A 23,047-nucleotide genomic window follows, 5' to 3' on the forward strand; every position below is an offset into this window, starting at 1 on the left:
ACACACACACACACACACACACACACACACACAAACACAGAAGGGAGACCATGTGAAGACACAGGGAGGAGACAACCATCTACACACCAAGGAGAGAGGCTTCAGAAGAAACCAACCCTACTGACAACTTGATCTCAGACTTTTGGCCTCCAGAACTGTAAGAAATTAAATTTCTGTTCATTAAGCTACCCAATGTGTGATACTTTGGATTGGCAACCCGAGCAACCTTATACAGCAAGTAAGGGCTATGAGTTTCCCGCCCTCCATGCTTGCTACTAGATTATAGCGAAAGCACTGCTCACACCTAACTGTGCCACTCACACAAGCAAGCAGAAAAAACAACAATAAAACCTATTTTGCAAGCTCAGATACGACCTATCTTATGGCCTACAAGACCTTACTCCAGAAGTTTACTTGAAACAAATATAAGGATACTCTAGGCAGTGACTTTGGAGTCAAGGAACAGAAAAATCTCCAAGTGAGCCATCCCTGAACACGGGCACATTCTGGAGTCCAGCCTGAGGGTTCTTGATCCTTGAGGATCTTCTTGAGGCTCTTGGCTTTGACATTGGCTAGATTCTTGTGCCCACTTGTCCAAGGGCAGTAATGCCCAGGCAACATTTTTAGCCAATCCATGTATCTTGGAAACCACCCATTTTGCCCGTGAAAATAGATTTTTAATAAATCCATTATGTCAATTCACAAGCCATCTGGTGTATATCTGAGACAAAGCTAGACGCCATCCTGCTATATCTCTGCACTAGTTTTGTCTGGCGTATGGGCTTCTGATAAAATGCTAGCTAAACCTCCCTTGAAGGGCTCTACCTGATCACAGTAACTGACCACCATAGAGTCTGGTTAAGAGCTCATTAGCATGAGCACACATACCATATCAACCTACGCGGATATAATTTAACGTACATTACGAACAACTTAACAAGTTCCCATTATGCTAGTCTCCCCTTTATTCAAAGTCCTGCTTCTCTTTTGAATGGCAAAGAGATATAGAAACCTCCAGAAACTGGGACAGCCACAGGCCTGGGGCCGAGCCCCGTGTCAGGCTCCCTCTCCCTCTGCCTGCCACTCCCCCTGCTCGTGCTGTTGAATAAATAAATGAAATATTAAAAAAAAAGATAAAGCAACTTGCAAATGTAAGGTATTATGACAATGGCGTTGGCAATCTATACAAGCCTGTTTGTCCTGAAGCACCTTAGAATGTTCCAGCTATCTGTAAGTCAGGAGAATAAGAGGGTTCCCTCTAATATTTTTAATTTTAAAGCACAATGGCTAGAAAATCCCTCAAAAGATGATGGCTATCCTTGTCAGCTGAGTCTCTTAACACCTGTGGAGGGGTCACCAGTACTGAGAGAACACTGAGGACTCTGCAAATCACCATCTGTCAGGAGGAAGGATCATTCCTATTGGCCTGGACGACTCTGCACCGTCCATCCCTTGGAGTCATTCCCAGTTTTTTCCAAGAAGATGAAACACTCACTTGGAGGATGACCCAGTGTCCTCCTTTGGAAGCTTTCTCCAGGGCCTTTTCTGCCACCATCTCCTGACCTTGTCCTAAAGACACGTTGTGGAATTTTCCCGAGTCCATCGTAAACCCCAGTCTTTTGCCTGTGGGAGCATACAACATGGTAAGAGGAAGGGTGAATCAAGGAGAGGTGAGAAGAGTCTGGAATCTTGTGTCTCATGTCCATCTGTGGTTACTGCTACCACCTTCTAGGCCACTTTCCTGAAGAATCCAAACTCCACTTCTGTTGTTCCAACAGGCAGCATTTTGCGCTCTCAGCAGCGGCCTCCTCGGGAGCATTAGCAGAGCCTGTGCAAATAAGTTCCTCTGGTTTTATGGTAATGAAGCTTTTGACATTTTGATAGATGGCAAGTATTGTTACTGAGCTTTATTAACTCTTGCAGGAGTAGCAAAGCATTGCCCTCATAAAAACGAGCAACATGTGGTAGCTATCACATCAGTTTTTGAACAAATAGGCTCACTGGGGAAGTGCAGGAGCCTCTCACCTTGTGGCCATGCTTGAATCGAGCACAGTCAGGTCTCGGCTCTGTTAACCTGGCATTCTCGGTGCAGGCTGTGCGGAATAGTAATCCAAAGCACAAAGCGACAGTGCCTTGCACAATCGAATGGGCTTGCTCTAATGACCACTATTTAGTCACAGGGGGCACAAGATTACACTAGAATGGAGAAAATTGCCCTCTGGCCCTTACATAGTCAGAAGGTGGAAAACAGTACAAAAGAAACTTGCATTATGCCAACCAGAGGAATGTTCCGTTTGAACATTTCTTCAGACCACAGTGTTATTAGCCTTACATTTTCCATATACTCCATCTCCCACAAATGAAAAAGAAAGAAGGAAAGAGAGAGAGAGAATGAAAGTAACTAGCTATGAACTGAGAGAAAGGTTGGGTGAGCACTGGGTGAGAGGGAGGGCGGGAAGGCAAGCCTCCCGGCCCCTCACCAAGGATCTCTAGGTCTTTAAGGGCGTCCACCCCTGGAGACAGGATGAAGAAGATGGGCGTGGCCGGGCTGCTTTCTTCAAATGCTTTAACTAAATCCACTCTGGTCCTCCCCACATAGTTGGCACCCAGTTTTTCCTCCACGAAATTCCTATAAAAGAGGATAATGTCAAAGACATGATCAGCGCTCATGACCTTAAAAAGGGCCACAACTTGGATCAGCTTAAATCACAGGCACAGGAAGGAAGCAAACTACGTTCATTACGTGGGATGTTTTCGCGGAACAATACGAATCCAGCTAGATTTATGCATCGGTGTCAGTGAAATCCCTTCCTGCTTTAGAAGCTCTGAAAATCAGAAGCCTACGTTCCATTTTGGGGGCTACTGCGCCCCCCCCCCCCCGCGTACCACCAGCTGCCTGCGTATGGCTTTGTATCCCCCAAAACTCCTGCCAGATCCCCCATTACTTATTAACAGTTCATTAGATTTGCCACAGTGCAATTTTCCGGCCTGCTGGGTTTCTCATGAATATACAAATGCTTTTCGGGGTGTTTCTAATATAGGGAAGCTCAATTAAGCAGGGATTATTTTCCCGCGGTATCAGATTTAGCAGAAAGTAAGTACTACTAAGCAGAATTAACTTGTAAAGTAGGGCACGCTGAGGCATCTGCAAAGGGGAAATTAGTTGGAGAGAGTGGAGGAAAAGACCTGAGGTGTATCACTGCTGTTGAACGAGGAGCAGAAAAGGAAGGAACCTGAGAACTCTTTGGTGGGTGAATTCAAATGAGAACATGACTTGCGTGAATTAAGCAGCATATTACCATTTAGAAGCCGAAAGGGCAAAGAAAAAGGACACACGGACCAAGACACAGACAGGGGTTCCTGCTTTAAATTGCATTGGTTGTAAAGTTATAGGACTATTAGTGTCTCCATGAAAGGAATTCATTTTTGTTTGATGTGCAAAATCGTCGGAGCCCAAATGCTATGGCTAAATAAAGACAGTGGAAATTGCACCGGGATAATGCATGCTCCTAGCCTCTGAACTCTGCTGACACCCATCTCTCGGGCTAGAATATTTCCAGAGGTTCCCCGTCTCCCCTCCTGATGTCAGAAGCAAGGTTTTCAGGAAGGACGGGCTCAGCCTGACGACAGAGCAGCACACTGGTTAGTGTTCCGCGAGTTTCAACAATAGTAATGACGACACTATCAAAGCTGCAAGCAGCATTGTGGCTCATCAGCAGGGACCACAAATGCCTCCACCAGATGCTCCCCGCCCCCGAAGACTAAGTCTCCTCTAGGTCAACATGTATTTCCAAAAATGCTAACTGCCCCACCTGAGAGCATATGTCATTCTGTCGGGGCGCACTGCTCTCAAAATAATCAGCTTCTGTACCAAACTTTTCTTCTTCCATTCTTGCGGCAACTTCTCTTTCTCTGGGCACTCGGATTCCGCCCATTTCCTCCACTGCTTGGCTGATCCTTCCACATCTCGGTCTATGCCTCGAAATTCTTCCAGGAGGGCTACTGCCTGTCATACAATGGGGCACAGATAGGACGGGGGTAAACAGCTTAGAGTCTGAGAAAGAGACTAGTGGAAGTATCGAATCCTCTGTGAACACGCTGGGCTGGAGAGTCTTCGTTTCCTTGCCAGATGTACTCTCACCCTTTCCTGCCCTGCTAAGAGGGTGACCAGCGAGGCTTATTGGAACTCAACTCCCCGGTTCTCTGGCCTGGTTGGGTTTGGCCAAGAGGAGCACTGGCCAGAGACTGGAGGGCTGGAGGAGAGAGACGCGAGGTTATCCCTTCCTCAGCGCCGTCCCTGTGATGACGTAGGTTGGCAGTGCTTTGTTCGTAGGTCACAGCTCCTATAGGTTGGCTCTCTCCTCTAACTTCATTTCTCTACAGCTTCAGGAACTACTCCTTTTCTTCCTTTTCCCATCCCCATTCCTGGCTGATTCCCTTAGTCTTCTTCCCATACGATGAAAATACACTCTTTCTTAAACTTTTTTTATCACCCCTTTGAATGGGCCATCTGTTTTCTGCTGAGACCCTGAGTGATAAACAAGCGGACTTGAATTTGTAATTCTACATAACCTAATAAAAAATTCTATTACAAATAAGCCTAAGTATACTCTAAAAAGAGGGATAATGGTTATTTTCAATGGACAGAAATTTTCCTTCTTAGAAAAAGAATGCAGCAAATACCATATGTATGTTAGCATACAGCAAGCATCTTTAAGGAATTCCAAAGTCTCGGGGAATAAACTCTTTTAACAGTAGGATCTTCTGACCAAAAAATGAGGTAAGAATCGGTACCTGGGGTTGACGAATAACTTTTTTCTCTACAACATCCTGTTCTGCTTAAACAAGTTATAATGAGAATAAACTACTGTGTTGCTGTATGATTAACAAAAGTATTTGGAAAAAGTGGACAATATTATAAAAAAAAAGAAAGCAAACCTGATTTAGGTAAATTGACAACAATGCTCATTTCAGTTCCTTGACTTTTACCAAAGGTCCTGCAGAATATATCTATTGAAGTAAGTTTTAGAAAGTGAAATACCGTCTTCTTCACCTACCTTGAGAGTACTCCATGACTGAGTAGTGAGGAAGTCAACAGGACTCAGGTAAGTGTGTTCAACTGTGAATCGAAGCAAGAAATCCAATTCCAGAGGGTCTATCTCTTTCTTTCTCAACAAAATCTTGAGGATACATAAATTGAAAAGGGTCATTTAGTTTACATCAAAATCAAGACACAGGAGGCAGTCACGATTTAACAGGATTGAATAGGCAGGACCAAGTCTACTGATAATTCCTATAGATACCTATCTGTTCTAAAGCTGAAGTAATAAATCTCAGATTATGCTCATGATCTCAAAACCTTGACTGAAAAATCTAGTAACAAATAATTATTGAAGACTGCTTTTCTCCCCCCAATTTTAACACATGCCTATTAGCAAATTATTTGAAATATACATTCATATTTAGTCTTTTGCTGTTAGATCAAACTTGTCTTAAAACTTGTAACAGGGCGCCTGGGTGGCTCAGTTGGTTGACTGCCTTCGGCTGAGGTCATGATCCTGGAGTCCCGGGATCGAGTCCCGCATCGGGCTCCCTGCTCGGCGGGGAGTCTGCTTCGCCCTCTGACCCTCTTCCCTCTCATGCTCTGTCTCTCATTCTCTCTTTCTCAAATAAATAAATAAAATCTTAAAAAACAAAACAAAACCTTGTTACACAAATTGGGAAAGCCTCAGGTGGTAATGGACCAAATTACTAAACAAAAGGTAGAACCAGTATTGTAATTTAGCCCTGATACAGAAATTACATCTAATAAACTATGAGATATATGAAAGATTTTTTTTTTAAGAGAGGTGGGGAAGGGGCAGAAAGAGAGGGGGAGAGAGAGAATCTTAAGCAGGCTCCACGTGGAGCCTGATGAGGGGCTTGGGCTTGATCTCACAACCCTGAGATCATGACCTGAGCTCAAATCAAGAGTTGGATGCTTAACTGACTGAGCCACCCAGGTGCCCTGAAAGAATTTTCTTAAATGTGAGATTATATTAAGAAAAATAGGAAATTATTGTTTTATAGATACAACTAAACAAACAGTATAAATGGAAATAAACTTTAGATATCTGCATTAAAAAAAACTGGTTAAGTCCATAGAACATCTTAGGAGGTAAGAAGGGGGGATGAAATATTCCTAACTTTCACATAAAAATTATAATACCATATAAACAGGTAAAATGTTTGAGTTTTATGCTATTTTAAAACTCTAGGTATTTTCAAAGTGTATTATGGGTAGTAACACATTAAAAGGATATTTTATTCTATTGATTTTCTTAATTCATTTCAACAAATAATTGCCATGCATATACAAAGCTTTGATTTACAAAAATTGTCAGGATTTGAGATGAGCTATAATTTATCTCTGGCTTTCAAGGAGAATTTTTTTTTTTTTTAGACAGAGAGTGTGAGTGGTGGGGGAGTGGTTGGGGGAGGGAGGAGCTGGGGGAGGCGAAGAGAGAGAGAGAGTCTCAAGCAGAGTCCCACCCCTGCTGAGCACAGAGTCCCACTTGGGACTTGATCTCAGGGCACTGAGATGATGACCTGAGCTGAGATCTAGAGTTGGATGCCTAACAGACTGTGTCACCCAGGTGCCCCGAGGACTGTTTTAAATAGATGATGTGCATACATGTGTGTGCATGTCATATAGTCTCAATCCTGGCTTTTTACTGTTAACGAATACTATGTATAAAAACAATTTCATTTTGTAGTGCCTTGCTCCGATTTATCACATACATTATGAAGCACCTACACCTATATATTCCTGAATAACCCAAAGGAATCTATAAACACCGAAAGTATCGAAAGTAATAGTTTGCATTGTTAACAGCAGGTATTTATAAAATGCCTTCTTTGGGTGAGGCACTTTGGAGGGTACAACACACACCAGGCATTAAACTTCCATCTAGATTTGGGTTGATAGAAAAAGTTATACAGCAAACTAATGAAAGGACAACATGCTTATTTCATCTAGGCATTCAGTCCTCAATGTTTTCTTCTTATCACGGGCATCTTTATTTAAAAAATTTTTTTTTTTTTAAGATTTTATTTATTTGCGAGAGAGACAATGAGAGACAGAGAACATGAGAGGGAGGAGGGTCAGAGGGAGAAGCAGACTCCCTGCTGAGCAGGGAGCCTGATGTGGGACTCGATCCCAGGACTCCAGGATCATGACCTGAGCCGAAGGCAGTCGCTTAACCAACTGAGCCACCCAGGCGCCCACGGGCATCTTTATTTAAAAACAATCTTTTGCTGGGGCACCTGGGTGGCTCAGTCGGTTAAACGTCTGACTCTTAATTTTGATTCAGGGGATGATCGGGGCTGTGAGATTGAGCCCTGCGTCGGGCTTCCTGCTCAGTGGGGGGAGTCTGCTTGGGATTCTCTCTCCCTCTCCTTCTGCCCTCCCCCAGCTCTCACTCTCTCTCAAATAAACAAATAAAATCTTAAAATCTTTTGCTGCAATCCATATTAAAAAAAAGAAAAAAGAATAAAAGGATAGATCTCACTAAAGATGGCAGCGTGAAACCTGGAGCTCTTTTACGCAGTCACTGGTTTTTAAAGGGACAGAGAGACTCCTAGGACCATCTAGATCTGGACTCATAATTCTGATCTTAAAGAATCTCCCTGGTAGTACCCGGGAGGCTCTGCACAGGACCTGAGTAGTGAGGAGGAGGTCTCACTGATCTGCTTTTCAGGGTGACAGCTAATGTGGTCAGCTAAAGTGCATACCCACCCAAACCAACACCTCAGGACCTACTCAAAGGCTGTCATATGTCCCAGTTTCCCCTGGGAAATTCAAACTTAACTCAGGCTACCAAGGGCTTCCAAGAAAGGTGTCATGTCTCCCTTCAGTGGAAGTAAAGCATATAATAAACAGAGGTATGGGGCTCTGGGGATGCTTTCAAGTGACGGATTTCCTTACCTGAAAAGCCATCTGGGACAGGAAGATGAGCTTGTCCCTCTCAAACAGCGCCTGGCTGGTAGAGAGGAAGACAGCATAGGTGATGTTCTCCATGAGGATTGAGACGCGCCCCTGCACGTCCTCCACCTTGTCAGCCTGCTCAATTGCTCTGAGGAACAGCATGTTGAAAGCCTGGGGAATTTAAAGTGACTGGTAAAGGCTGGAAACTAATGCCTGATGTCTAGCTAGCCCCAGACACAAAGTAAACATGTGGAATCCCTTTGTGCACGTTTATGTTTAACTTTATACAAAACTGCCGAACTGTTTTCCAAAATGGTTTTAGCCCCAGACACAAAGTAAACATGTGGAATCCCTTTGTGCACGTTTATGTTCAACTTTATACAAAACTGCCGAACTGTTTTCCAAAATGGTTTTACCGCCTTGTGTTCTCATCAGCAACATGAAAGAGTTGCAGTACGGAACCTGTGCTAATGCTTGTTACCGCCGGTCTTGTACAAGTGTGGCTATTCTTTTTGGTCTATAATAATACTTCATTCTGCTTTTACTTTGCATTTTTCTGATGAATATTGAGCATTTAAAAATGTGCTCATGGGCAGTACACATAACTTAGCATAGGACATGTCTGTTCAAATCTTTCATTGTTTGAGTTGTCTGAGTTGTACAAGTTCTTTATACATTCTGGTATAAGTTCGTTATTAGATACATGTATTGGAAGGAGATTTTAATAGTACATGGCTTGCCTTTTCATTTTCTTAATGTCTTTTGAAGACCATACATTTTTAATTTGGTAAGATTCAGTTCATCATTTTCTTTCTATTGTATCCTAAGAAATCTTTGTCTAACCTGAAGCCCAAAGATTCTCTCCCATTTTTTTTCCTAGAAATTTTATAGCTTTGCTTACTTATTTTGAGTTAATTTTGTATAAAGTGGGATGTAACGGTTAAGGTTCATTTTATTCTTTGTGGATATCCTGTTTTCTCAGCACCATTTGTTGTAAAAACTATCCCTTCTTCGTTGTCTTGGTATCACTGCCAAAGATCAATTGATCATACATCTGTGGGACTACCCCTGGACTCTGTTATCTATGTATTTTTCTTTAGGCCTATTAGTATAGGTTTCTAATAAGTGCTGAAATCATGTACTGTAAGTTTTCTAAATTTATTCTTCTTCAAAATTCTTTGAATTTCTACACAAATTTTAGAATCACCTTGCTGATTTCTACTAAAAAAGCCTTCAGAGATTTGAGATTGAACTGAATCTATAGATCAATTTGGAAAGAATTGGCATCTTAGTAATATTGAGTGTTCTAATCCATAAACACAGTATACCTCTCCATGGTCTAGCTCAACAATGTTTTGTAGCTTTTAGCACATGGATCTTGTCTTGTTAAAATTATATCTAAGAGTTTCGTGATTTTGGAAGCTATTATAAATAGACTGAGTTATTAGTTTTATTTTCCAATTGTTTATACCTCATATATAAGAACAATCGATTTTGTATATTGACTTTATATCCTGCCATCTTGCTAAAAACTCACTTCTTAGTCCTAGTAGTTTTGTGGTAGATTTCTTAAGATTTTCTACATACATGATTAGGTCATTTGTGGGAAAAAAAAAAGACACTTTTTCTTCTTCTTTTTAAATGTCTGTGCCTTTTATTTTATTATTGTACTGGCAATAACCTGCAGGGCAGTTCTGAATAGAAGTGTTGCGAGAAGACATTGTTCTGATCTTAGGGGAAAGCATTCAATTTTTCAACATTAAGTATAGTATTAGCTGTAGATTTCTGCAGATGGCCTTTTTCACTTTTAGAAGTTACCATCTATTCTTAGTTTGCTCAGTTTTTTTTTTTTCTTTTTTTGACCAGGTGTTGAAATTTGTCAGATTCTCTGTCTGCATCCAATGAAGTGCTCATATGGTTTTTCTCTTTTGTTCTATTCATATGAAGACTTGTGTTATTTTTTAAATGTTTAACCAGCTTGCATTCCTGGCATAAATTCCACTTGGACATAATATATTGTTCTTTTTATATGTGGCTGGATTCAATTTGCCAATCTTTCCTTGAGAAGTTTGGCACCAGTGTTCATGAAGAGGTCTGCTCTGTGGTTTTCTTCTCTTGAAATGTCTTAGTCTGGTTTTCGTATTTGGGTAATGTTGGGTTGATATTACTGATTTAATTTTATTACTCTTTATACAGTGTGGTTGTTCCAAAATCCAACCACTCTGTGCTTCTCAGAATTTCTGCACCTAGCTCCATATTACTAGAAACCTGCTAGTTATTCTTGACTCTTTTCATTATTGCCCATATCTAATCCATTTCCAAGGGCTGATTATTCTAGCTTCAAACCATAGGTCAAGTCTATTCACTTTTGAATCTTTTGTCATCAGTCATCTGCTTCAAACCGTTCAATGGCTCCTTTTTGCAGACAAAATATAATCCAAAATCCCCCACCTGGCAACAAGGTCTCCCATGATCTACATTTTCCCACCTCTCTAGACTCCTGTCTTGTCATCTTCTCCCTCACTCATTAATTACCCTCCAGCCACATAGATTCATTTACCATCTGGAATCCCAAACTCTTTCATGTCCCACACATCTTTGTTTTCTCCAAACACTCCATAGGTGGCTAAACTCTATAGGAATCAACTATAATGTCATTTCCTCTGAGAGGCCTTCTCTGAGCTAAGAGTGAAACAGTCCCTCCCATCCTTATTATTCTCTCTCATTGTACTTATCACTTTTACACACACACACACACACACACACACACACCTATGTATCTCCATTCATATCTTTTTTTTTTCGGAATTGTACACTCAGCACAACATCTGGCATGATGATTGATCTCAACAGCTATTTGTTTAAAAACTGAGTGACAGAATGAATGAACACTGCCCAGAGGCACAATGATGCAAAGTAAAGAGCATGGCTTTTGGGATCACAACCATGAGTTCAAATCCTGCCTTTTACCATTATAATGTGAATTCTTGGGCAATTTATTTAAAATCTGAAGATGTTAGCTTCCTTTTCTTTTTTTTTAAATAGGGATACAATAATATATTGAGATGTTTCATGCATAAGAATGAACCAAAGTATGAAAATGTCCGGTATGTAATAGAGTGACTTAATGAATAGTTGTTCTCAATCTTTCTCCTGTTCTACCAAAATATGAGAAATCTTTTATAAAACACCTACATTTTCACAAAGTAAAGGAATCACAAGGAGAATTCCCTTATATATAATAAACTCAAGACTCGGTTTAAGAACAAAAACAAATGTATTATGATGCCACATAATTTAATTATTTTAAAATGAAAATCATAAATAAAAGTTCCTGAGAAAATGAGGATTTTTTTTCCCCTCACTAGATCCTCAGGATTCCTTACTGGATATACTGATTGCTTAAAAATAAATTCTAAACTTCCAGAAACAGGTTGAACTCATGAAATTAAAAATTTTTCTTAGCCTATTCAGCATTACCTTCAAAGAGAACTGATAGATGGGGTTAATTTTTCTGAGATCATTAATAACAAAATAAAGAAGAGATGCTCTTGCTGCCACTGGTCTGTAACATTCTCGGGCCTCATTGATTTTTCTTTCATTTTCTTTAGCTTCAATCACCTATGGTGAGATCAAACAATGTAAGTAACTCATAACTTACTCTTCATATTCTTTATACTTACCCAGTTGATGGAAGGGATGTATCTGAAATGAAAAATTATTTGCGTTAAATAGAGAACATGTATGGCATCTATGTGCTTCAATTTTTCTAAAATGATTAGATTCATATTTTAAACCATTTTTTTCCATAAATTGAGTTTTCAGCAAGAATGGACATAATCCTAGCTGTTTTACAGTTACAGATTAAACAAACCTGATTGGTTTTGGTTTTACAGAATTTGTTCTGAGTAATGTCACCTTCCCCTGCCTCCTCTCTCTTTTTCAGGTTTAATAACCCAGCTATATCACCTCCCAGGGATAGCTCTTAAAAGTCTGCTGGGTCAATTCAATGCCGATAACTTTATTAGTCAACAAGGTATACAAAAGCAGCCAAGGGCAATAATATATCCAACAGCCAGGCTGACTAAAAAGCCTTTATATGAAGACTCTCATGACTGTCTGACTTTGTACCAGATGATCCATATGCTCACATTTTTCCATTTAGTTTCTGTATTAGCCCCTGGTTACATTCAGAGAGATAATTAAAACAACAATAATACCACCACCACCCATCAACCAACATATTCATTTTTACTCAAGGTTCAAATATCTTTTTTTTTTTTTTTTAATTTAGGACTGTTGCTGGTCCTACAGCTTTTTAAGATAGTTTTTTTTTAATAAAGTTGATTCTTCATACTGGTGTATAAAAGGAAATAAAACATAGAGCAGAGGGGGGAATCCCTACATAGCAATATACTAAGAAGATGGGAAGAGACATTTTAAGAGACAATTAGAAGCTAACTTCAAAGCTAAGACCTAATTTACTTAATTGCCTCAATCTTTACCATCTTAGGCGCTACCTAGAATTCACTCAAAAGGATAGAGTAATTTGGGATTCCATTTCTTAGCTTAAATTAAGACAAACATATAGGATGTGTGGTGACACAGCCTCAACTGGGTAATTAATAGATTACTTAAAAATGAGGATATTCCAGAAAGGAAATAAGGTTCCTCTCATTCCGAAACAATGGAATTTTAAAGTTCATGGCCATTGTGTGAGTCCAAAGTGCACATCATGCGTAAGGCATATTGGGACATAGGCTGAACATTCAGCAGGAAATCTACTCAATAAAAATTTTTACTGGCATTCAGGAAAGGTCATTGTTTCGCAGGGTGAATAATGCATCTGAGTACAGCAAGGGACTGTCCCCCTTGCTCAGTCTCCGACCACTGAAGGCCTGTAAACAAAACATCAGCTCTAACTATTTCCCTGAAAGGCACAACAGACTGGGAAGCCTGTGCTGGGACTGTAGGGTGTCAGTCTGCCAGAGCTGGACGCTAAGCCTTTTTAGATTTTAGACCATATAAGCCAGCAGGCTCCAATTTTCTTCCGATTTGGCCACTCAGAAAAAATAATAGCCTGACAGAGTCTCATGTGAATGACTGGATCTCTGCTGAATTAGGACAAACACAAGTTCAACCACCTCCGTCTCCATGCACAGCCCTCCATGCACAGCCCATTTTAAGGGTAGTTTATTAAATGACCTGAAATCCGCCACAAGTCAGTCCTCTTAGAGATGCTGTCAAGTTTGATCACATTTTTACGCCAACCACTTGATTCAAAAGGAGCGCTGTGACCCTCTGGGTGTCCTTGGCGCCTTCTTACCTTGTGTTCTATCTCTGCCACGGTCGCTTTTGTCATCTCTAGTCTCTCCACCAGCTCGGTGTCATCTAGAAAGCTCCCCTCTGCCGCAGAAAGGCACAGGAGGAGGTCATCCTCCAGATACTTCAGCTCGATCTTAAAGTCATTTTGGTGCTTTGTCAAAACCAACTAACACAAACCAGGAAAAGTGTGAGAAATGGTGATACAATTCATGTTTGAAAGCAGTTTCTTTAATCATTGATTTCATGGAATCGTATCACACTTAAAATTAAAAACATACTAATCATCATCTTTAAAAATTTATTTTAAAACAAGTCAGAAAATATGTTAAGAACTGGTTGCACTCCAGGGTCCAGAGAATGAATATTTGTCATAATCATTTAACATTGGGAACCTACAGGAAGAATCTACTCTATAGGAAGAAACTTCTGGTTTCTGCTTCATATCTAAAGAGTTGGAAGTCATCATTTCCATCCTTACAACAGGAAAAAAGCGAATCCTCAACTCTTCTTACATCCGTCAAAGAACTGAGGTCATAGGGCCAACTACTACCCTCAAAATCAGAGAGGTGGGTGAATACAGACCATCACAGCTACTGGCAAATTCACAATAGTCACTGGCTAATTGCTGGAGGCAGAGCTTGAGGGTTAAAAACCTCTGGGGATCCAGTCTTAGGAAGCCCTTCATACTTTTGTGAATTTACCTCCAGGAGACTTACCAGGTTCTTGTGGTAAAGACCAGAAAAAAAACAAAAACAAAAAAAACCCACTATATGTTTTTAAAAAGAAGTATAACTTACATGCTGAGATAGGACAGGCAATAGAAGCCTATAAAATGCTCAATTAAAATCAGAGAAAGCAGAAAGAAAGAAAAGAAAAAAAAGGGTAAGGAAAAGTGCGGTAAATAAAAAAAAAAAAAAAGACAAATACGGTAGATTTTAATCCAACTGAGTCAACAAAAATCTCTTTGTGAATTTTCTAAATACATCAAAGACAGACACTGACACAGTGGATACAAAAACAAAAACAAAAAACAACAAAAAAACAAGACCCAACTGTGTGTACAAGAAATCTACTTTGCTCAAAGGCAAAGGGATGGAAAAAGATATACCATGTAACACTAAACAAAAGAAAGCTGAAGCAACTATATTATTTCAGACAAAACAGACACGAAAACAAGGAAAATTATCAAAAGCGAAAAGGGGAATTACATAATGATAAAAGGGTCAATTCTCTAAGAAAATGTAAGAATCCACAATGAGCATGTCTGACAACAGAGTGTCAAAATACATGAGGCAGAGACTGATAAAACTGCAAGAAGCAGACAAAGCCACAGTGCTGGAAAATTCAAAACTCCTCGATCCGTATAGTTAATACATCTAGTGGGCAGAGATTCAGGAATGATATAGTTGAACCAAACACGACTAACACTGGACGTAACTGACATTTACGGCACACCTTCTCAACTAATAGCAGAGTATGCATTTTTTTCAGGCTCAGATAGGATATTCAAAGATAAACCAAACTGTGGGCCAGAAAACACATATAAAAAAGTTTAAAAAACCCCAGAAATACAAAGTATGCTCTCAAACCACAATGAAATTAAAGAAGGAATCACTAATGGAAAGACAGCTGGAAAAATCCCAAAATATTTGGAGGTTAAACACCACACTTCTAAGTAACATATAAGTGAAAGAAGAAATCTCAAGAGAAATGAAAAATACACTGAAATAAAGATGAAAATACAACTTAACGAAATGTGTGAGATGTAGCAAAAGCAGTGGTTGGAGGAAAATTTACAGCACTGAACACATATATTAGAAAAGGAGGAAGATTCTAAACTTAATTATCTAAGTTTTTACCCTAAGAAACTAGTGAAAGAAGAGCAACAAAAAGCAAGGAAATGGAAATAATAAAAATTAGAGCAGAAATCAATAAAATATAAAACAGGAAACCAATGGGGAAAAAAAATCATCAACCATTGTTTTTATACAAAAAACAATACAATTTTAACCCTGTAGCCAGGCCAATCAAGGAAAAAAAAAGGGGGGAGAAAGCAAAAATTACAATGTTAGTAATTAAAGAAGGGCCATCACTATTGAGTCTACGGGTTAAAGGACAATAAAAGACTATGATAAACAATGTTATGCCCATAAATTTGATAATTTAGATGCAGTAGACCAATTCCTTGAAAGACACATCTACCAAAAACTTATACAAGGAAAACTATATAATCTGAATAGGCCTCTGTCTAATTAAAAAATTGAATTGACAATAATCTTCCAAAAAGAAAGCACCTGGCCCAGATGATTTTTCTGATGAGTTTACTGAAGATTTAAAGAAGAAATGCTATCAATTCTTTACAATTTCTTCCAGAAAATAGAAGCAAAGGGATTACTTCCTAACCAATTTTATGAGGCCAGCATTAGCCTAATATCAAAACCAGATAAAGCCATTACAGAAAAACCCCAAAACTATATGCCACTATTTTTCATGAGCATAGATATAAAAATCCTCAAAATATGAGCAAATCAAATCAAACACATGTGTGAAAGGAATTATATACCATACTACATAGGATTTATTCCAAGTGTGCAAGTCTGATTCAGCATTGAGATGTAATTCATCTCATCAAAAGGCTGAAGAAAAAGCATATGATATACCAATAGATGAAGAAAAAACATTTGAAACATCCAACATTCATTTATGATAAAAACTCTCAGCAAACTAGAAATATAGGACTTCAACTTGATAAAGAACATTGAAAAATGAAACCTCTAGCTAATATCCCACTTAATGGTCAGAAACTATATGCTTTCCCCCCAAAACTGGAAACACGACATTAATATTTCCTTTCACCACTTCTATTCAACATTGTACTGAAAGTCTTAATGAATGCTGCAAGACAAGAAAAATAAATAAAAGGTATACAGAATGGGAAGGCAGAAATAAAAACAGTCTTTGTTCACATATGGCATGGTTGTCTTTGTAGAAATTCCTCAAGCATCAACAAAAGGACTCCTAATAAGAGATTATAACAAAGCTGCAAGATACAAGGTTAATATACAACAGTCAGTTGCTTTTCTATACACTAGCAATGAACAAATGGAATTTGAAATTTATAATGCAACCCATTTGCATTAGCACCAAAAAACTGAAATGCTTAGGTATAAATCTAAGAAATTATATTGAAGATATATATGAAGAATTCTACCATATTCTGATAAAAGAAATCAAAGATCTTAAAATGTAGAGAGAATCCATATTCATGATAGGAAAACTCAACATTGTTAAGGTATCATGTCTTCCTTTCTGTGATTCACCATAATATCAATCAAAATTCCAGCACATTATTTTGCAAATACTGACAACCTGATACATGGCAAGGCTTAAGATCCAGAAGAGCCAACAGTCAGTGTACAGAGGTCGGAAGTTGAAAGGTTGACAATACCCAACTTATAGGCTTGCTATACAGCTACCACTAATGAGGAAGGGATGGTTTTCACAAAGTAGACAATAGATCCACAGAAATATCGTCAATTGATCTTTGACAAGTAGCAAAGGCAATGGAGAAAGGACAGTTTTTTCAACAAATGGTGCTGGACAACTGGGTATCCACATGCAAAAGAATGAACCTGGATCCCTACCTTACACTATATACAAAAATCAACTCAAAATGGATCATAGACCTAAATGTAAGAACTAAAACTATAAAACTCCTAGAAGAAAACATAGGAGTAAGTCTTTATGAATTTGTGTGAGGCCACGGTCTCTTAGATAGGACATCAAAAGCACAAGCAACAAAGAAAAAAAGACTGGATTTCATCGTAATTAAAAACTTCTGTACATCAGAATACACCATCAAGAAAGTGAAGACAAACCACAGAATGGGAGAAAATATGTGTATATGTCCAATAAGAGTATAATACTCAAAATATATAAAGAACTCCTATGACACAATAAAAATAACGCAATTTTTAAAATGGGCAAAGGATTTGAAGAGATGTTTCTCTAAAGACGACATATAAAAGGCCAATAAATATATGCAAAGATGCTTAACCTCATTAGTCCGTAGGGAAAAGAAAGTCAAAACCATAGTGAGATACTGCTTCATACCCACTACTATGGCTATTCCCAAGAGGAGAGACAAGTATTGGTGAAGATGTGAAGAAATCGGGTCCTTTCTACATAGTTGGTAGAAATGTAAAATGGTGCAGTCGCCTTGAAAACAGTCTGGCAGTTCCTCAAATATTAAACAGAGTTACTATATGACCCAGCAATTCTGCTCCTAGGTACATACCGAAGAGAAGTGAAAAATATATGTCCACACAACTTACAGTGACCATTCACAGAAGCACTGAACATCACTGCCCAAAAGTGGGAACAACCTGAATGTCCTTCAAATGATGAGGGCATAAATAAAATATGGTATATAGTATCTACAAAAGAATATTGTTCAGCCATAAAAAAATGAAGAATTGATAGATGCTATAATATGGATGCACCTGAAAAACATTATGCTAAGTGAGAGAAGCCAGGTACAAAGGCCAGATATTTTAAGATTCCATTTATATGATATGTCCAGAATAGGCAAATCTCTAGGGATAGAAAGTAGATTAATGACTGCTAGGAGCTAGGTGGGTGGAGACGCTGGGGAGTAACAGCCAATAAGCATGGATTTTCTTTTTGAGGTCCTGAAAATGTTGTAAAATTGATACTCTGTGAATGACCTAAAAAACCACTGAATTATACAATTAAAAAGGGTATGTGAATGATATCCCAAACTTATAAAAAACGGAGAAATATTACTATGTCTTAATGAACTACAATGAACGGACAGGTTTTACTGAAGCTGAACAGTATTTTAAATAAATTTTATTTTTATATTGCAAAAAGGAAGGATAACATTAGGAGAAAGTGAAGTTGGGCTAGTGATGTAGAGGAACTCTGTAGTATCTTGCAACTTTTCTGTAAATAAATCTAAAATTATTCCAGAGTAAGTTAACATTTATTTTAAAATCTTGCTTCTGATAAAAAAAAAAACGGGAGAGAGGCAAAATGTTGCTAATTACTGAAGCTAAATGATGATCACATGGAAACTTAGAACTGTTTTTTTGGTTCCTATGTTTGAAAAATTTCACTATCAAAAATAAAAGCAAATAAAGAAATTAACCGAACTGTCAAGGCTTTTGGAAAAAAGAAAAACATGTATACATAAATTACCACGACAAGACGATTTTCTTATATGGTCATATGGTGTTTCGAATGCAGACATGTTCCCTGTTCAACTTGGCAGTGATGCACCAAGCAGCCTGTGGTCCTCGAAACCCTGGCCTTGGATCACTCATCACCGGCAGGTTGCGATTTCACCGCATGGGAGCATGCCCGCGAGGAGACCGGAGGGAACTGTGCCCACCCACTCAGCCTCCATCCCAGGGCTGTCTCTGCCCTGTTTGTGGACTGGTGCAGAAGTAAATCCAACTGAAAGCCGCTTCCAATGGACTCTGAACATGCGTGAGAGTCCCTTGTAGGGCCTGGTAACACAGACTGCTGATCCTGCCCCCAGAAGGTCACTTTTAGCAGGATCTGGTCTGTGGCCCGAGATTTTGCATTTAAGGTTCCCAGCTGATACTGATGTTCTAGGAACCACCATTTGAGAACCGCTAATTTATATTGGGAATGGCGAACACTTTCTACAAAAGGCGAGAAGGTATTTTTGATTTTGTAGGCCATATAATCTCTGCTGCAACGACTCACCTCTGCCATTGACTTCCTTCTACATTTTCAGGCTTCCTCTGTTGTTTTGGGGTCTGTGTTTGTGTGTGTGTGTGTGTTTTAATTCAATCTTCATTTTAATTATTTTTATTAATTTTTCTTAATCACTGTACTTAAAGCCATACATTCTCCTTTAAATGCTAGTGATCATCAGCTATGAGCCCCTGAATTTTTCCAGCCTTATTCCATTACGCCTCTTTTTTGTTCTTTTGCCCTGGCTGACTTGGATTATTATCACTGAACCTACCAGGACATGTTCCTGCTTCTCTCCTTTTGTTGTCCATGACTCCTATGTCTCCTTGCTTGTCCTTGTCACCTGCATCAGAACACACCTAGAGCGAGCCCATCTCCTGCTGGGGGCACAATGCTAACTACCTGCTTTAATAGGAGTTCCCTTGAATTGTTAACTGTTCAAATACATCCTCATTTTTCTCAATGAGACTGTAAACCCCTGGTGGGCAAGAATCCTATCTTAGACTCCTAGGTCTAAGCACTCTAACTTGGGCAAAGCAGATACTGAGTAAGTGTTGATGATTTTGTAATTTTTACCTTAAGTTTCTCCAGATCTGGTCTTTCAATACTGACCACCTCTGCCAGGAGCTGGGCTTCTAGACCATCTTCTGTGACTGTGAAATTGAGGAGGGTTGTTTGAGCTTGCAATTCTGGTTTATAGTGAGGATTTGCCAGTTTTGTGTGAAGGATAAGGCGAAAGTTCTTGTTAAATTCACATTCTTTGTCTCCAATCCTGATGTATCTAAAAGGGCACAAAACAAACATTCAGGAGATTCCCATGAACCATAACTGATATTTAGGTGGTATTCCATTTCCTCTATTCTGATAATGTATCTAGGCTGTAAGACCAGGTAATTCAGGATTTTTCAGCTACTCTGTCTTCCTCAAGTACAGAAGAAAAAGGAATTATCCACTGAACTTCTACAGGATTGTTTACATGCAAAATGGTGATAACAGTACTCATCTCATAACGTCACCATAACAAGAAAATGCAGTACTTCATATGAAGGTCGTATAACAACAAACATTAGCTTCTATTATACTTCTGTGATTAACCTTCTATTAAACATTGTTTTTTTTTTTTTAAGATTTTATTTATTTTTTTGTGAGAGAGACAGAGAGCACGCACAAGCAGGGGGGAGTGGCCGGCAGAGGGAGAAGCAGACCTTTTGCTGAGCAAAGGAGCCTGATGTGGGACTCGATCCCAGCACCTGGGATCATGACCTGAGCCGAAGGCAGACGCTTAACCGACTGAGCCACCCTAGAAGTCCCTAAATATTGCTATTCTGAAAGGATGAGTATGTATTTGCATATATCTACCTGTGTGTATTAAGTGCATATTTAAAATTTATATACATATTAAAAGTACACATACACTTTAAATTACTATTTCAGTATTTTTAGTACTGGCTCACAAGCAAAATTTAAGCAGCCTCCTGTGTGGAATGCATGGGGATGGGATCTCAACAACCATGCTTCTGTCCCATATCCCGATTCCCTGGGTCACAGGGACCAGAAGCGGGCACTTCAAAAATACTCCAGTCAGAGTGAGCTTTCCTGGGGCTTGGGACTGGAACGAAGAGAAGGGAGCAGTGGAACCTTTAGGCTCATGTTGACGTCATCCTTTCTTCCTGGTAAACCACACAGCAGAGAAAGACATTCCTGGTTTCCCCAGGGACGATTCAACCAATATTCAAGTTGAAGAGTCATACGAAGGGCGCAGGTTCTGGATTCTATGGGCTTCCAGGTCCCGTGTTCCTTGAAGCCTGGCTGCCTTTTTACCGCAGTTACCATGACGCCTGCTGCCTTCTGACACGGTCTTTGTTCGGCTTCAGCTAGATGGAGGTGGTTTCTGTAACTGCAAGAAGCTCTGAATGAACGCAGCCTCGCCCTGGGGGGAGGGCCTGATTTTTGTTCTGCCTCAGATACTGGGGTCTAACTTGCAAGGACCTCAGCCCCCAGGCTCTGTTGCCCTCTGGGTTCTGGAAGGGCTTCAGCCGACGGAAGCAGGAGCAAGACGGCAGTGCAGGCGACGGGGTTCAAGGCAGATTCTCCCTGCCTCAGTGCCGTGGTCTGGTGGGGGCTCCGTCCTGCCATGACCATATTCCACGTTTGGGATGGTCCCCTTCCCACAGCTCCACCCACACGACTAAGTCGCACCTTCGGGCCTAGCGGGGGTAATGGCTTCCTGATGTTGTAAAGCCCGCGTTGCCTGGACTCTTCTCCTGGGTTCCTTTATGCTGCCCTTGGAACATTCTTTCTGTCAACAGTCACTCTGTTAATTCTACTAAAAGAATTTCCAGTCTACTTTGTGGTCTTGTTTTTCTGCCAGGAACCCGCTATGAGGATTCCGTAGAGGGGTTCTTGAATTCACGCAACAGACAAATGACAAATACTGAAAATTTTCAAACTCTTCCATCAAAGAGTTCTGAACTGCACAGGAGGAACAATAGATGCAAAAAGCCTAGGAGTGAGCCTGAAAAGAGTATCTTCTCAGTCTCCTATTTTATATTAAATATAAAACTTCTGCATTCTTCCATAGTCCATGCATAAAGTATTTTAGTTATAGGGGTGTCCTAAGGATGACAGAATGTTATCCAAAGGCCACATTATTTTTACTGTAAATACAGTATTTAAAAAAATACTACTTATCTCACTGACTTACAGGCAAAATGTTATTTCACTAACATGGAGGACATTAGGAGAAGGAAGGGAAAAATGGGCGGGGGGAATTGGAGGGAGAGATGAACCATGAGAGACTATGGACCTGAGAAACAAACAGGGTTTTAGAGGGGAGGGGGGCGGGGGGGATTGGTTAGCCCGGTGGTGGGTATTAAGGAGGGCACGTACTGCATGGAGCACTGGGTGCTACACGAAAACAATGGATCGTGGATCACTACATCAAAAACTAATGATGTATTGTATGGTGACTAACATAACATAATAAAATTAAAAAAAATAAATTTATCAATTTGAATAACAAGTTCAGCATTCAGGCAATATTCCTCTTTATTAAAATGTCACAATACTTGCAACAACTTTTTTTAAACTTGAGGAGAGGTGCCCCAAATTTGTGATGTGGCAATATTTTAGGTTGCTGCTGGGGGATGTTTCATAATTTTATCTTGCTCTGAGGTTATTCTCTTGCGCCACATGGTGAGGAAAGGGCTTCTGAACCACTGGCCATTTTATCTGAGTAGGAAGAATTTTATAAAACAATTGTAGTGTGTAATGATTATTTAAAAAGTCAGTTTTCTTAAATCACTAAAGCTCATCACAGAATCCCTCTTAATCACTAAGGATTTAATCATTATAGCTAAGAATCTCAAAAGACAGGTAAGACTCACAGGTAAGACTCATTACCTCTTCATCCAACTCTCAAATTTTGTTTGCATTGTAATAATCTTATATTTTCAATGAAAACTTTCAAAGGTTTTGATTAAGGGTCTAAGCTTGAAAAAGATCTGTGAAACAAACCACTGCTGGAGACATTCTTTATTAAGTTGAATGGTCAATCCATTCGTGTTATCTAGCTTTGGGCTGTTTTTACTGTGTCAAGACTTCCTACTCTTTAATATTTTTTTCCTAGAAGGATGAAGAGCAATTTAGGTAGCAACTTTCTTCTAAGCCAGTATGTATTTGTATAATATGCTTCCCTTTAAAAAAATAAAAAATAGGGGCACCTGAGTGGCTCAGTTGGTTAAGCATCTGCCTTCAGCTCAGGTCATGACCTCAGGGTCCTGGGATGGAGCCCCCTCGGTCGGGCTCCCTGCTCAGCGGGGAGTCTGCTTCTCCCTCTCCCTCTGCCCCTCCCTCCACTCATGGTCTCTCTCTCTCGAATAAATAAATAAAATCTTAAAAAAATAAAAAAAATTAAAAAGAGTATTCACATTAAAGAGAAACACTGAGGAAAAAAAAGACAGAGATGAATGAACCACAGGCCATATGTTATAAATGAACCTGAGAGCAGCT

The 23,047-nt window shown here is 39.5% G+C and overlaps 1 protein-coding gene across 1 annotated transcript in view; it reads right to left on the reverse strand.

Moving 5' to 3' along the window:
- Positions 1-23,047, reverse strand: part of DNAH11 (dynein axonemal heavy chain 11) — a 320,378-nt gene that overhangs the window by 31,938 nt on the left and 265,393 nt on the right. The window contains exons 65-72 of the mRNA XM_032401311.1: positions 19,613-19,817; positions 13,293-13,457; positions 11,447-11,587; positions 7,967-8,137; positions 5,054-5,180; positions 3,813-4,002; positions 2,481-2,629; positions 1,496-1,623 (exon numbers count right to left, since the gene is read on the reverse strand). Coding sequence (XP_032257202.1) covers positions 1,496-1,623; positions 2,481-2,629; positions 3,813-4,002; positions 5,054-5,180; positions 7,967-8,137; positions 11,447-11,587; positions 13,293-13,457; positions 19,613-19,817 — 1,276 coding nt within the window. The remainder of the gene's footprint in view (positions 1-1,495; positions 1,624-2,480; positions 2,630-3,812; positions 4,003-5,053; positions 5,181-7,966; positions 8,138-11,446; positions 11,588-13,292; positions 13,458-19,612; positions 19,818-23,047) is intronic.

Source organism: Phoca vitulina, unplaced genomic scaffold, assembly GCF_004348235.1.
Source record: "Phoca vitulina isolate PV1807 unplaced genomic scaffold, GSC_HSeal_1.0 scaffold4, whole genome shotgun sequence".
Classification (NCBI taxonomy): Eukaryota; Metazoa; Chordata; class Mammalia; order Carnivora; family Phocidae; genus Phoca; species Phoca vitulina.